At 42.7% G+C, this 14,059-nt stretch overlaps 1 protein-coding gene across 1 annotated transcript in view; it reads right to left on the reverse strand.

The window, feature by feature from the left end:
• Nucleotides 1-943: 943 nt before the first annotated feature.
• opn7b (opsin 7, group member b) overlaps nucleotides 944-14,059 on the reverse strand; it is a 94,376-nt gene continuing 81,260 nt past the window's right edge. Inside the window, exons 5-6 of the mRNA XM_034207448.1 lie at nucleotides 5,817-6,151; nucleotides 944-3,634 (exon numbers count right to left, since the gene is read on the reverse strand). Coding sequence (XP_034063339.1) covers nucleotides 3,137-3,634; nucleotides 5,817-6,151 — 833 coding nt within the window. The 3' untranslated portion in view covers nucleotides 944-3,136. The remainder of the gene's footprint in view (nucleotides 3,635-5,816; nucleotides 6,152-14,059) is intronic.

The following is a 14,059-nucleotide window of genomic DNA, read 5'->3' on the forward strand; positions in this document are numbered from 1 at the left end:
TGAGCACAACAACATTTTGGCTTTGACAGTAAGTGTAACCAAACTGTTTGGAGTGTAACCAAACTGTTACATTTGGTTGTAGTGATCCTTCAGCTTTGACACCATTGTCTCCTAAATCCTGTAAAGCCAACATGAAACTTTCACAGGTCAGAGTAGTAAGTACAATCCTGGGAAAGAATTGTACCGTGCACAGTTAGTAATCTATTTATCACTTATGTGTTCACCCTGGAGATTATATAGTAAGAAATAGAAATAAGCTGATACCCTGTACGTCCATGCATTTGTATACAATAGACTTTTTGTTTATGCGGACCACTATTTATTATCAAGGATTTTCGCGGACCACATATGCAAACCGTAAAAATAAGTACATATATAAACGTGTTAAAACGCAGATATTTGTTATTGTTAATTATGGACAACACTACATTTCACCACTAGTTACCCATGGTTACGTGTGCGCGTGCAAAACCACAAACATGGATCGGTGGCTAGCATCAGGTTCTCTGAAGAGAAAAGAGGCTAACGTTACCATTAATAAAGATAATGAGTCGGAGTCATCTACAAGCCAGATTAGAAGATTAGCTGGTTTTAGGCTCTCGTTAGCCAGTGTCTCTTAGTACAGAACGCATACTGGCAAAGGCTCATCTTCAGTGCCTGTGTAGGTAAATCCCAGTTCCATGTAGTTCTCATTGTATTTTCTCTTAATCTTCCCTTTCTTTGTTTTTTCCCGCGGAATCTGCCTTGTAGATGCCTCCGACTCCGACTCACTCTCATTATCTTCATTAACAGTAACCTTAGCCTCTTTTCTCTTCAGAGATCCTGATGCTAGCCACCAATCCATGTTTGTGGTTTTGCACATGCACACGTAACCATGGGTAACCAGTGGTGAAATGAAGAGTTGTCCATAATTAACAATAACAAATATCTGCGTTTTAACACTACGTTTATATATGTACTCATTTTTACAGTTTGCATATGAGGTGGTCCGCGAAAATCCTTGATAATAAAAAGTGGATTTTATTTAGCTTTTTTCCACGGACCACCTGCAGTGCCCTATTCCGCGGACCACAGTTTGAGAACCGCTGCAATAGACAGTAGTTGTTAGTTACATAGAATGAAAACTAATATTGTGTGTATCTTCCTGACTCTATAACTTATATTGCCTATGCTAGAGCTTGCACAGCATATGATTTGTTTGATAAGACAATGAACAAAAATAAATCTTCATGTCCAGTGCCAAGGCTGGAGATAGTGTGCATGTTTTTTTATTGTTTACTACCCATAACATAAGCTTATCTTATTGTTTACTTTGCCTCAATCTATATATACCTTAACCATTATTGATTTGCTATAATAATTATCTTTCTATAACTTTACCAGCTATCTTGAAATTACTTATTTGGTCATTGAACAGATACAATGTCTAGGGTTTGGTAGAATTGTTCAATATTGCAGAATTCCTTGATATACGGCATTGAAATAATATCTAGCAAGGCTGGTTTGAGTAATAAATCCATGAGTTCACAGATGGAAAAGTGCACAGAAATGTAAGAATGAGACAAGAAATGTATCACAGCAGAAATATTTTCTTTCTTCTATCTCAACATGATATGAACTTGTTAATATAGAGTGTTTTGTACATATTAAAACAAAAAAGGATCGACTTTTGTTTTTCTAAAGCTTTTCGCGTCAATGCTCTGAGCCCATTGTTATCTATAAAAAAGATTCAAAGCCAATTATTATTTCATAACAGAAAAAATAAACGCAATGAGAGCTGCTTTTATACTCAGGTATTCTGTAAAAACTGTAATTCCTGCAGTTATCCAATCAGTTAAGAAAGACATGGTATGAAAGTCACGGCCGTCGATACTAGCTACATGCACCCCAGCAGATCTAATTAATCCTTTCCATGGCAGGTCTTTTTGTTCTTCCATTTGATGACGTACACTGCCAGGGAAAAAGAACAAAATCGCTCGTTGATCAAACCCTGCTGTTAAGATTAACTCTGCGCGCTGAGCATTTTTTTATTGGAATACTGTTGAAAGGTGCAGAAGTATAGTTTAGTTTCTCTTGTTAAAAATCCTTTTTATGGAACAACCAGCCCCCCTTTCCATGAGACAACATAACACTGAACACTAAAGGCAAGTGGCCCATATCCTTGCATGGCCCTAAATGTAGTATCTGTCTTTGTTGTAATGGCTTGTGGAACATGTTTAATATGCCCATTTGAGTGTTCTTTTGTGTTATTGTTTTCAGCCTCAGAGTCAAAGGAGTTATTTTCTTCTCTCAGGAGATGAACCCACACCCTCAGAGGCACATTATAAAAATACACTCACACAAACACATATACATATGCACACACACAATATAATAAACCACCTTCATACACACAGATACATACACACTTGCTTTACTAAGAGTGACTACTTTGTAGAGTTGAACTCAACCCAGTTTTGAACAAAGGCCCAGGTTTGCTACGAAGCATCATCACAGTTTACGCTTTCCTCCTTGCAAATTGACCTGCGATATTTGCAGTAATTGTGCGAACACACAGTTTTTCTTTTGCAAATAAGGATTTTAACTTAAATCACACTTGAACTTTAAGTTTCACAAAAGTGACTCAGATAATCTGGGTAAATTGTTGGCTTGTTGACAGTCTGATCATTGAACTGCTAATTTCTTGCCCTGTCGGACTTTGTATTGGTAATCATTCAAAGTATTTACAGATAGCTTATATCAGATGATTGTCTTCAGAAACTACATTTTGTATAATCGATAATGGATCCTTAAGCAGTTTTTTCTTTCCTATCTTTTGTAACGTAGAGTATATTGAAGAAAATAGCGTTTATTGAGCGTTTAAGATTTAGTTATTTTAAGTCCTTCGCCCAATTATTCTGCGTTTATTATTCAGTCATGCCTTCTGACATGGACAAAGCTGATTAGACTGAATTGACATTTTCAAGTCAAAGTCCTTTGTTTTCAGACTTTGGCATTTATAAATCATAATGTTTTTTGCTTCCATCAATTGTTATGTTGTTATTTGCCCTCACTTTTTCCTTGCTGCAGTTAGTGTCTTTCAACCTTCATTCTTGCTGTCTTTTTTTCAGCTTTTTTGCTATGTTGCTTTGTTTCTCTAAAGGAAGTCACTCTGCATGTCAATGGAAAGCTGACTCTCTGCCACCTCACTATGTATTGATCTTTTAAGTATCCTGAAAGTCTGCTGGGGGATGTATTCTGTTAAGTTTTCTCTGGCACCAGTGACTGCTTCAGGGCACGCACAGTGTCTGCAGGTGGTCCCGTGGTTCTCTGGTAGTCCATTGGAGAACTGTGTGGAGTTGCATTCTTCTTTGTGATTGAATTGACTGCACGTTCCCATTGATGGGGAGCTGTGCTGACATCCACAGAGTGTGCTTCTGCACAGCGCCACATCTCGACAAAGGGACCTGCGGAAGTTGGGCTTGAAGACCAGATAAACAATAGGGTTGTAAAGAGTTGAGGACTTGGCGAAGATAGCTGCCCAAGCGAAAGCAATGGCTGGAACCTCGAGTGCGTCACCGAATGCAGCCCACATGGCCACAATGGCATATGGACTCCATGCTGTCAGGAAACCGATGCAAACGGCCACTGAGAGCTGAAAAGAGACACAATAAACAACATAAATGGGTCATGTGGATATTAGGGGTGTAACGGTATACATATTCGTACCGAAAATATTCGGTATGGGCCCTTCGGGTCGGTACACGTGTGTACCGAAGTGTACCGAACGAATGTAACGTTAAACGTAAAACATTGAGAACGTGAAAAACTTTTTGGAAGTAATCTCAGGTGCTGCGTCTCAGCGTTCAGTGTAATTTGCTCAAATTCGGTTCAAAGCGTCATAGAGCGACCAAGTCATTTCATTGGACGAGAGGCATACTGTGAGAGCTGGGGCCTCATTTATAAAGGGATATGCAATGTTTGTGATTTATAAAATACTAACTTGACGAGAAAATGTGCAGTCCTCCACGCAAACTCTAACCCATGCGTACCACTAAGCACAAAAACGGGAGAGACGAGAAACTGCGACACCGTTGGCAGAAGGAAGAATGGAGAGAAATATGTGGAAATAATACCATAAATAAAATGTTACCTCTCATTTATCATATATGAAGAATTCATTTTCAAACATTGATTGAAGCAATCTTAATTAAACAAACGCCTGTTTGAGACTCCTCAGTGCACACAAAAACATAACTTGGAGAAATAAATAAATACGGATATGTTATTTAAAACCACCTCGAATATGTTGTGTTAATGTTATGAAATGTTTTCTCATAAATGATGCGGTAAGCAGGAGGACAGAATTACGTCTAAACTGACGCCGTTTTGCATTTCTATAGGTTGTAGATACGAGCATGGTTTTATATACTATCATGTTTAATCGCTCGTAAAACACAGGAGGTATGGAAACTAAGAACACCATATGTGGTAAATTGTACAGCTAATATAACACAACACATTAGTTGTATTTCCTTTAACTGGTGGATATAGAGTTGCTGCAGTGGAGAGGCTGCGCACAGTTGATCGACAGCTGGGACACAAACCACCAAATACAAAAAATTATTCAGATCCAGTCGTCATGACTCCACTCCGGAGGGATTCTCCGATAATTTCTTACAGTTTCTCATCAAGGGGGTGTCTCCTGTCCCCGGTACAAACACACTGCCTGAGGAAGGCTATGTGTGTTTTTTTTGTCATTAACCTTTTTCGGACCACTTAATTATTTATTTTGGTGACGATACGACCTCCATGCTGCTACTCTGGTTCAAACTGCATCCACCAAACAATATGATTTATCTCGACCTCCCCAAAATAACCAAAATCTGACACGGTGTGAGATGTCTTTTTTAGCTGTTCTGTCGTCATTTCCTGCGATCTTCTTCATAAAGTCAGTCAGAATGAATGAATGGGCGTTTCTTTGACTATTTATAGGCAAATATGGGCGTTACGTGAAGCCCGCAAAAGCTGCACCGCATTTCGAGTCGATTGTGATTTATAAAAGGAAACCGGCGTAGGAAGTGCCGTACGCACTTTCCTCGCCGGTACGCAATGTTCGGTGAATCGGAAAATGTCGGGAAATGTATGTACCTATTTTTCGGATTTCTACTACGTAAGCCACCTTCCCACATGAATCCTACGCACGGCGTTATACATGAGGGCCCTGGTCACAGGGATGTGTTCAAATTTAGTCAGTAGTTTGGGGAACTGTCGAAATGGCAAACGCAGATAAGATTGAGCTCGAAAATCTTCCAGCATCACTGAAGTCTCCGGTTTGGGAACATTTTGGTTTCGCAGTTACGTACAAGGATGATGGACAAAGACAGGTGGACTGAACCAAAGCTGTTTGTCGGCTTTGTGTTGTCAACTAAAATTGATTACGCGGCTAGCAATACTTCAAACTTGCACACTCATTTGAAAAGGCATAACCCGAATGTGAATATCACCGGTACCAAAATAAAAATGACTGAAGTGCAAACCCAACTCCCACTAGCAAATGTTTTACTGTAAGCCTCTACCACTCGCAAAAAGTTCATTGCCATGTTAGCAAAGCGCTACCTGGCTGTATCTGCTACTTCTGTCCCTAGCGAGAGGGTGTTCTCCACAGCAGGAGACATTGTTAGTGCCAGCAGATCTGCCCTTTCTGCTGTACCGAAAACGTACCGAACCGTGACCTAAAAACCGAGGTACGTACCGAACCGAAATGTTTGTGAACCGTTACACCCCTAGTGGATATGTATTTACATAAGTTGAAGTATGTTGGAAATTGTACTTACCTTGATTATAAGTGTTTGTGCATTGCTGATCTTATTCTGCGGGGGCATGTGCTGTTGCACAGCCTGGCGGGAGCCCCGGACGGTCATTAGTATGAATGTGTAGGATAGGAAAATGACAGTGCTGGGCACAATGTAGCAGAAGAAGAAAAGGCATATGATGTAGCTCATAGCTGCAAAGCTTCTGCCTGGAGCTTCCCAGTTGATGCAGCATGCTGTACCGTAAGGCTCGGGCCCGTATTCTCCCCAGCCTGACAGGGGACCGACAGCAAACACTCCAGCGTAGCACCAGACCCCAGCAACCAGCATGGAGGCATGGCAGTAGGAGAACTTATTACCTGAGGAAGAACATAGCAGGGTAGAGATAGAGGTATAGGAGGGAGAGTTTGGGGAGTGATTACTGACAGATGAGGACATAAAGGAAGGATACAGAAACAACAGCATAGCAACCATATGCTATTAAAGCATATTAGGCCTGGTTACCTGATGCTGACAACAGGCAATGAGCGAGGAGGAAAAATAGGAGGAAAAGGGGAGGAGGAAATGGGATGATATTGTACAAAAGTTGATGATCAACTTGATAGGGATTTCCTAGAATGGATATTATTCATTCATTCATTATTATTATTATTATGTTATTTTGACAAGAAAAATGAACTACTGTTTTATACTGTAGACAACATGGATAACAGTTGAGATACATTAATTTAATCCTGTTCAGATAAGATATCACATGGCCAACAGGAATGGATATGTGAGGTTGGCAATTTCCATAATGCCAGAGGGGGACCCAAACACAGACGTTTCTGTGTGTATGGATAGTTGCCAGACAGCATGTTTATTAAGAGGCCAAAGAAAAGACATTTGAAAATGTAGACTATATTTCCCTATGCACGCTATAACTCGTATTATATTAGCAAACGTTGTCAGAACTTGCTGATAACGTGCCAGAATGTGTACAAAGCGATCCATGGAAAACACTGAACTGTCTACTCTGATTAAGTCAGACAAGGATTTCTTCAGTGTGGAATCAATAAGGAGAACACAGGAAGCCTTATCTACGGTACCACACAGCTTCTTCAGTTGGATGTCAGCCCTTCTTACCCTTCAAGCTAAGGGTGAGGGGTGGTGATTAAGCCTTGTGGCTCTCACTGAACAGTATGGCTCTAGGGAAGGTGGCTGGTTAGCCATTACAGACAGCTTTTATCTAATGTGAAGCATCCATTCATTGATCAGTGTTACGGCTGCTGCCTTCCGGGTCGTCTTTACTGTGCTAATCTGTGTTGTATGTAAATGAGCTGTGCGATTGCCCTGAAGTGATTGGCTGCCATCTCCTGGTCCGCCCCCTGAAGATTGTGATTGGAGCACGCCGGGCCGACGCACTCCAATCGCAGCGCACAGCCGGCGCACACCTGCTTGAGATGACTACAAAGCCTGGGGACAATCATCACTCTGGAGGCTCTGCTGTGTGAGCGGATGCCTCTCGCTAGTTGCTAGTGTGTGTGCAAAGCTGTTAACAGTGGTTAACTGGTATGGTCTGTGTTTGTCAGTATTGTTGTGATTAGATGTGCTTAGATTAGTTTAGTATTATTTGACTGTTGTCCTCTACCTTAGCTGTGTTTTCTTACAGCCTTCCTTTGTTAGTTGTACCACTTTTAAAGTGAGGTTTTGTTTCGTTCTTTAATTAGTGTCTGAGTATTTATTTTCCCTGTATGCGATTAGACTCCTTTTTTAGAGTCCTCCTTTTGTTGGTTATTTATCAACCTGTGCCCTTTTGGCCTTTTTGTTTGTTCCAGGCTGCATGCCTGCCATTTTGTTTACCCGGCTATTTAAAATAAACCCTTTATAATTATACCAATTCCAACTGGTGTGTGTTGTTTTCCTCTACCCCTACACCAATGTATGTGATGATACAACTATGACCCGACACCAGCTGTCCTATTTTCCCCAAACTTGTAATCAGGGGTTGCTGTGGCACAACACATGTGGAGTTTGGAGCCAACTGTGAGATAAAATAGTGAAACGTAATCCTATTTTTGGAACAATTTTACTTGGAATTATCCCTGCATTACCCATGTTGATATAAATTCATAATTTTGTACTTTTTATGTTATTTTTATGGTTAGTGCCAGATAATGCCATTTCTGCACTGGATTGAGAACTCAGACATGAGCGTTATTCAGCTTTTATCTCATTGATGGCTCGCTCTCTTTTCACTGTAAAAGGGCCGAGTTACGTAACTGCTAATGCAGATGGAAATATTTAATGTTCATGCTTTACAACTGAATTGTTTAACCGACAAAACTATTTATTTTTTTTTATTATAAAATGGATTTAGCCAAATCAACCAGGACTGACATTTTTAGATTACAACTTTACAGTAATAAGGTCAATTTCAAACCTGATAAAAACCCAGTATATAGGATTTGTGTGTCCTTGAAGATGTATTTGGAGATAGTTACTGTATACATGTTTTATAGCTTCCCCCCCCTCTTTTGGGCTGTATTGAGTATTCATTGATTAATCATGTTTCTATTACACAAGGAGAAACCAGCCAGTCTATGAATTTGAATTAAATGGAATTGGAATTTTCCCAGATCCCCTCTTCATTCGTCACCTCTCTTTTGTCATTAAACCCACTTATTTTGAGTACGAGAATGTGTCAAAGTCACATCCTTAGCTCTTTGTGTGATGGACTTCGATCCAGTGCTGACAAGTTCATTAGCATTCATTGGTGGCTTCAATTTAAACCCAATACCTTAATATTGCTGTTGGATCCCCAAGTGGGGGCTTAATTGTTTGTCTTCAGGAGTTCTACAGGAATAGCAATACTCATAAAAGGTAAGCTGTGACAAAAAATTATACAAGATAAGACCCTTCTACCGAATGCTTAATCTCTTCTGCCAAGTGTTTGTTTCTTCAGCTGCACCTTGGAGCATGTTCTTTTGTGCTTTGTTAAAAAATATTTCAGCAATATCACATACGGTTTTAGTTGCACGACTATTTCATTTTTCCAAAAATGTCAGCGTTTCTAAATAAAAAATTCAGAAGACCCAAACATTCAATCCAAGTAAACCACAGTTTATTGTCCTTTGACAACTGATACAGTTGCCCGTGTTGAATTTGACGGCATAAGCTCGACATAATAACTCCAGACGTGGAAACTGAACCTTGTGTCAACAGCCCATAACTGTTATCATGGTTTTTACTCTCCTCACCCTCAGTAACTCAATCTTCTAACATACTTTTTTGTTCTCCAAAAACACAGTCCCTCCACCACATGTTTATTTTCTTATAATTATTCAAAGCACCCTACAATACCTGTGTTGTCCTTATGAACCAACTCTTTTAATTTTGGAAGATTATGCTTTGACTTTGTTGTGCTCCTAACTTGATAGTTTTTTTTGTTCAAGGCTTTACACTTAACACATGATTCAGCTTTTGCTTCAAAAGCAATACAAATTAATGTATTCTACTTTTTAAGAGTATACGCTAATTTAGAAACAAGAGGACAGAATGTTTTATTGGTGTGTATGTAATGTTCATACATTACTGCAAGGGAAGTCTCATAAAGGCTTTATTATGTATTCTACTTTGCATTTCAAACACTTTTATTTGTGAGGCTTATAGTCCCTTGGGTTTTATGCTTCGTATTATAGATTCTCTGGAAAAAAGAGAAGAGAAGCACTTTTTTGGTCCTATTACCAGCATTTGTTGAAACCACTGGAGTCTGGAATAAACCTCACAGTGGAGGCGGCTGGGTGGTGGGCTACATTTTCTAGCATCAGATGTGTTTAATATCCAGCTAAGTTTGACTTGTACCACAGCGCCAATGTTGTATTTATTATGCCTTCAGCGCACTAAATTAAAGTGAATCAATTATCATAATAGCATTGTAATTTCCCTATTTATAGTTTGCACTAATTTGGTCAAATTCAATAATACAATTTTATCCATCCATCTATCCATCCATCCATCTTCTCCCGCTTATCCGTTGTCGGGTCGCGGGGGTAGCAGTTCCAGCAGAGAGCCCCAAACTTTCTTGTCCCTGGCGACATCAACCAGCTCTGACTGGGGGATCCCAAGGCGCTCCCAGGCCAGCGAAGAGATATAATCCCTCCACCTGGTCCTAGGTCTACCCCTTGGTCTCTTCCCAGCTGGACGTGCCTGGAACACCTCCCTAGGGAGGCGCCCAGGTGGCATCCTAACTAGGTGCCCGAACCACCTCAACTGGCTCCTTTCGACGCGAAGGAGGAGCGGCTCAACTCCGAGTCCCTCCCTGATGACCGAACTTCTCACCTTATCCCTAAGGGAGACACCAGCCACCCTGCGGAGAAAACCCATCTCGGCCGCTTGTATCCGCGATCTCGTTCTTTCGGTCATGACCCATCCTTCATGACCATAGGTGAGGGTAGGAACGAAAATGGCCCGGTAGACAGAGAGCTTTGCCTTCTGGCTCAGCTCCCTTTTCGTCACAACGGTGCGGTAAAGCGACTGCAGTACCGCTCCCATTGCTCCGATTCTCCGGCCCATCTCACGCTCCATTGTTCCCTCACTCGAGAACAAGACCCAGAGATACTTGAACTCCTTCACTTGGGGTAAGGACTCATTCCCTACTTGGAGTGGACAGTCCATCGGTTTCCTGCTGAGAACCATGGCCTCAGATTTGGAGGTGCTGATCCTCATCCCAGCCGCTTCACACTCGGTTGCGAACCGATCCAGAGAGTGCTGAAGGTCGCAGACCGATGAAGCCATTAGAACCACATCATCTGCAAAAAGCAGTGGTGCAATCCTTAGTCCACCGAACTGCAGACCCCCTCCCCCATGACTACGCCTCGAAATCCGATCCATGTATATTACAAACAGGATTGGTGACAAAGCGCAGCCCTGGCGGAGGCCAACCCTCACCGGAAATGGGTCCGACTTACTGCCGAGGACCCGGACACAGCTCTCGCTTTGGGAGTACAGAGATTGGATGGCCCTGAGTAGAGACCCCCTCACCCCATACTCCCGCAGCACCTCCCACAGTAACTCCCTGGGAACTCGGTCATACGCCTTCTCCAAGTCTACAAAACACATGTAGACCGGATAAGCGTACTCCCAGGCCCCCTCCAGGATCCTTGCAAGAGTAAAAAGCTGATCCGTTGTTCCACGACCACAATCCGCATTGTTCCTCCTCAATCTGAGGTTCGACAATCGGCCTGACCCTCCTTTCGAGTACCTTAGAGTAAACCTTCCCGGGGAGGCTGAGTAGTGTGATGCCTCTGTAATTGGCACACACCCTCTGATCCCCCTTTTTAAAAAGGGGAACCACCACCCCGGTCTGCCACTCCTTCGGTACTGTTTCCGACTTCCACGCAACGTTGATGAGACGTGTCAACCATGACAGTCCCTCAACACCCAGAGCCTTCAGCATTTCCGGGCGGATCTCATCCACCCCCGGGGCTTTGCCACTGTGGAGTTGTTTGACGACCTCAGTGACCTCCCCCTGGGAGATTGGTGTTGATCCCACGTCATACTCCAGCTCTGCCTCTAACATAGAGGGCGGAGTTGTCGGGTTCAGGAGTTCCTCAAAGTGTTCCTTCCAACGCCCTAACACTCCATCAGTTGAGGTCAACAACGTCCCATCCTTACTGTACACAGCTTGGATGGTTCCCTGCTTCCCCCTCCTGAGGTGTCGGACAGTTTTCCAGAACAACTTTGGTGCCGCCCGAAAGTCCTTCTCCATGTCTTCTCCGAACTTCTCCCACACCCGCTGCTTTGCCTCGGCCACGGATGAGGCTGCTGCCCTTCGGGCCTGTCGGTACCTTGCAGCTGCCTCGGGAGACCCGCGGGATAACAAATCCCTGAAGGCCTCCTTCTTCAGTCGGACGGCTTCCCTGACCACCGGTGTCCACCAGGAGGTTCGAGGGTTACCGCCCCTTGAGGCACCTAGAACCTTGAGACCACAGCTCCCCGCCGCGGCTTCGGCAATAGAGGCTTTGAACACCGACCACTCTGGTTCAATGTCCCCAACCTCCACAGGAATGCCCAAAAAGATCCGCCGGAGATGTGAGTTGAAGGCCTCCTGAACTTGGGCCTCCTCCAGATGTTCCCAGTTCACCCGAACTACACGTTTGGGCTTACCAGGTCTATCCAGAGGCTTCCCCCGCCACTCGACCCAACTCACCACCAGATGGTGATCAGTTGACAACTCCGCCCCTCTCTTTACCCGAGTGTCCAAAACATACGGCCTCAGGTCCGATGATACGATAACGAAATCGATCATGGACCTTCTGCCTAGGGTGCTCTGGTACCACGTACACTTATGAGCATCCTTATGTTCGAACATGGTGTTTGTTATGGCCAATCCATGACTAGCACAAAAGTACAGTAACAAACCACCACTCCGGTTCAGATCAGGGGGGCCGTTCCTCCCAATCACGCCCCTCCAAGTGTCTCCATCATTGCCCACATGTGCGTTGAAGTCTCCCAGCAAGATTAAAGAGTCCCCTTCAGGAGCCCCATACAGGACTCTTGGGTCTCCAAGAAGGCCGTATACTCTGAACTGCTGTTGGGTGCATAAGCACACACAACAGTCAGAGTTGTCCCCCCATAACCCGCAGGCGTAGGGAGGCGACCCTCTCGTCCACTGGGGTAAACTCCAACAACGAAGCACCTAACCGGGGACTTGTGAGTATCCCCACACCCGCCCGGCGCCTCACACCTTGAGCAATTTTATCCAAGAGAGATAAACAGTGCTACTTCCTGACAATAAATAGAACCATCCTACGTTCTGAAAATTACTTTCATGTTGTTAGAACTTGATGAATGCATTTTCCTGTCATTAAGTCAGACTGACGCTGTGAAAGTTTAATGTAACTGTGATTGGGTGCCTCTTTTCTTTTAATATACCCCTTTGCAATCTAATGGCTCTTTTTGTTGTTTTTGTGTACTCCACAGTAGATGAGCCTTTTTAAATAAACAACAGTTGTCATGGCATAACATCAAATGTTTTCTGTTGATCTTGAGGAATGAAGACTTTAAGGGTATAGCTTTCGGTGCAGGGATTATAAATAAAAAAAGAAAAGAAATCAAACAAAAAATTGAAACCTAACCTTAAAAAAGTCAATTCAACACCCCTATTAATGATGCTTTGTTCATGCATCTTTTATCGTCTCAGGCATTATAAATCCGATTGAAATAGTATGTGTCAGATTGGCTCCAGTCTTTGTACCCCTGCAGTGTGTATGGGTGAGTGTCAATGTGTGAAGCATATCAATGGGAACATCCCTGGATTTCTGCACTCCAGGTGGAAGACTCCTGGAGTGAAGCATCTGTAGTTCAGCAGTGCATCCATTCCCAGAACATGGCCATAAAGAGAATTCATTATGTTGTTTCTGTATGAAATGTAATTATATACAGTCTACTGTTGATACTAATTTGGTTATACTGCATTTTCCATGTTCTTTAATTCATTTTTAATTAGGAATAGGAATTGTGGCCAAGTGTGAGAAATTATAACATTTCCACAGAAATAAAACAATGGAATGCTGGTTTGATTTGCAAATAGCAACAAAAAAAAGAATTACATTTAAATGTTTATAGCAACCAATAGTAAATGGTAAAGATTCCATTGCAAATCAGAGGTTCTATATATTTTCAAAAACTGTATAAAAAAAGATAAGGATCCTTAATCAACTGTCAATGAAAGTTAAATAGATTTAGACACAGGCAGTCATGTGAATAAATGCTCAATGGCTTAAAGGTGGGGTAGGTCAGTTTCAGAAACCGGCTCCAGTGCACTAAAATTTGAAAGTACACAGCCGAAAAGAATCCGCCCCTTCCTTCAGACTTCCTTACAGAGCACCTCCTCCAACACACATTAACGCGCACATGACGTCAACAGACTGGTGAAAGTGGCCGCCTGTTGCTGGCGAGTCATTGGCTGCGTTTCACTTCTCTTATTATTCATTTCCTCGCTCCTCGGTCTCGGTCTCACCGGAAGTTGATTTGTCTGCGCCATCTTGAGTAGCGTCCCAATGGCCTTATTTTTGCCGGAGGACCGAGGAGCGAGGAGAGAGGAGCGATAATAGAGGAGCTATAATCGAGGAACCACCAGACCATCCTCCGATGAAATCCTCAGACACTCGCGCCGCCCCCTTACTGTGTATCGCTCACTGATTGGACGATGCAGCGCATGCACCGATCTGATGCTTCTTGACATGAGAGCAGTTTCCCAGCGGAGTGAAGAAAATACATGAACC

Source organism: Gymnodraco acuticeps, unplaced genomic scaffold (genome assembly GCF_902827175.1).
Source record: "Gymnodraco acuticeps unplaced genomic scaffold, fGymAcu1.1, whole genome shotgun sequence".
Classification (NCBI taxonomy): Eukaryota; Metazoa; Chordata; class Actinopteri; order Perciformes; family Bathydraconidae; genus Gymnodraco; species Gymnodraco acuticeps.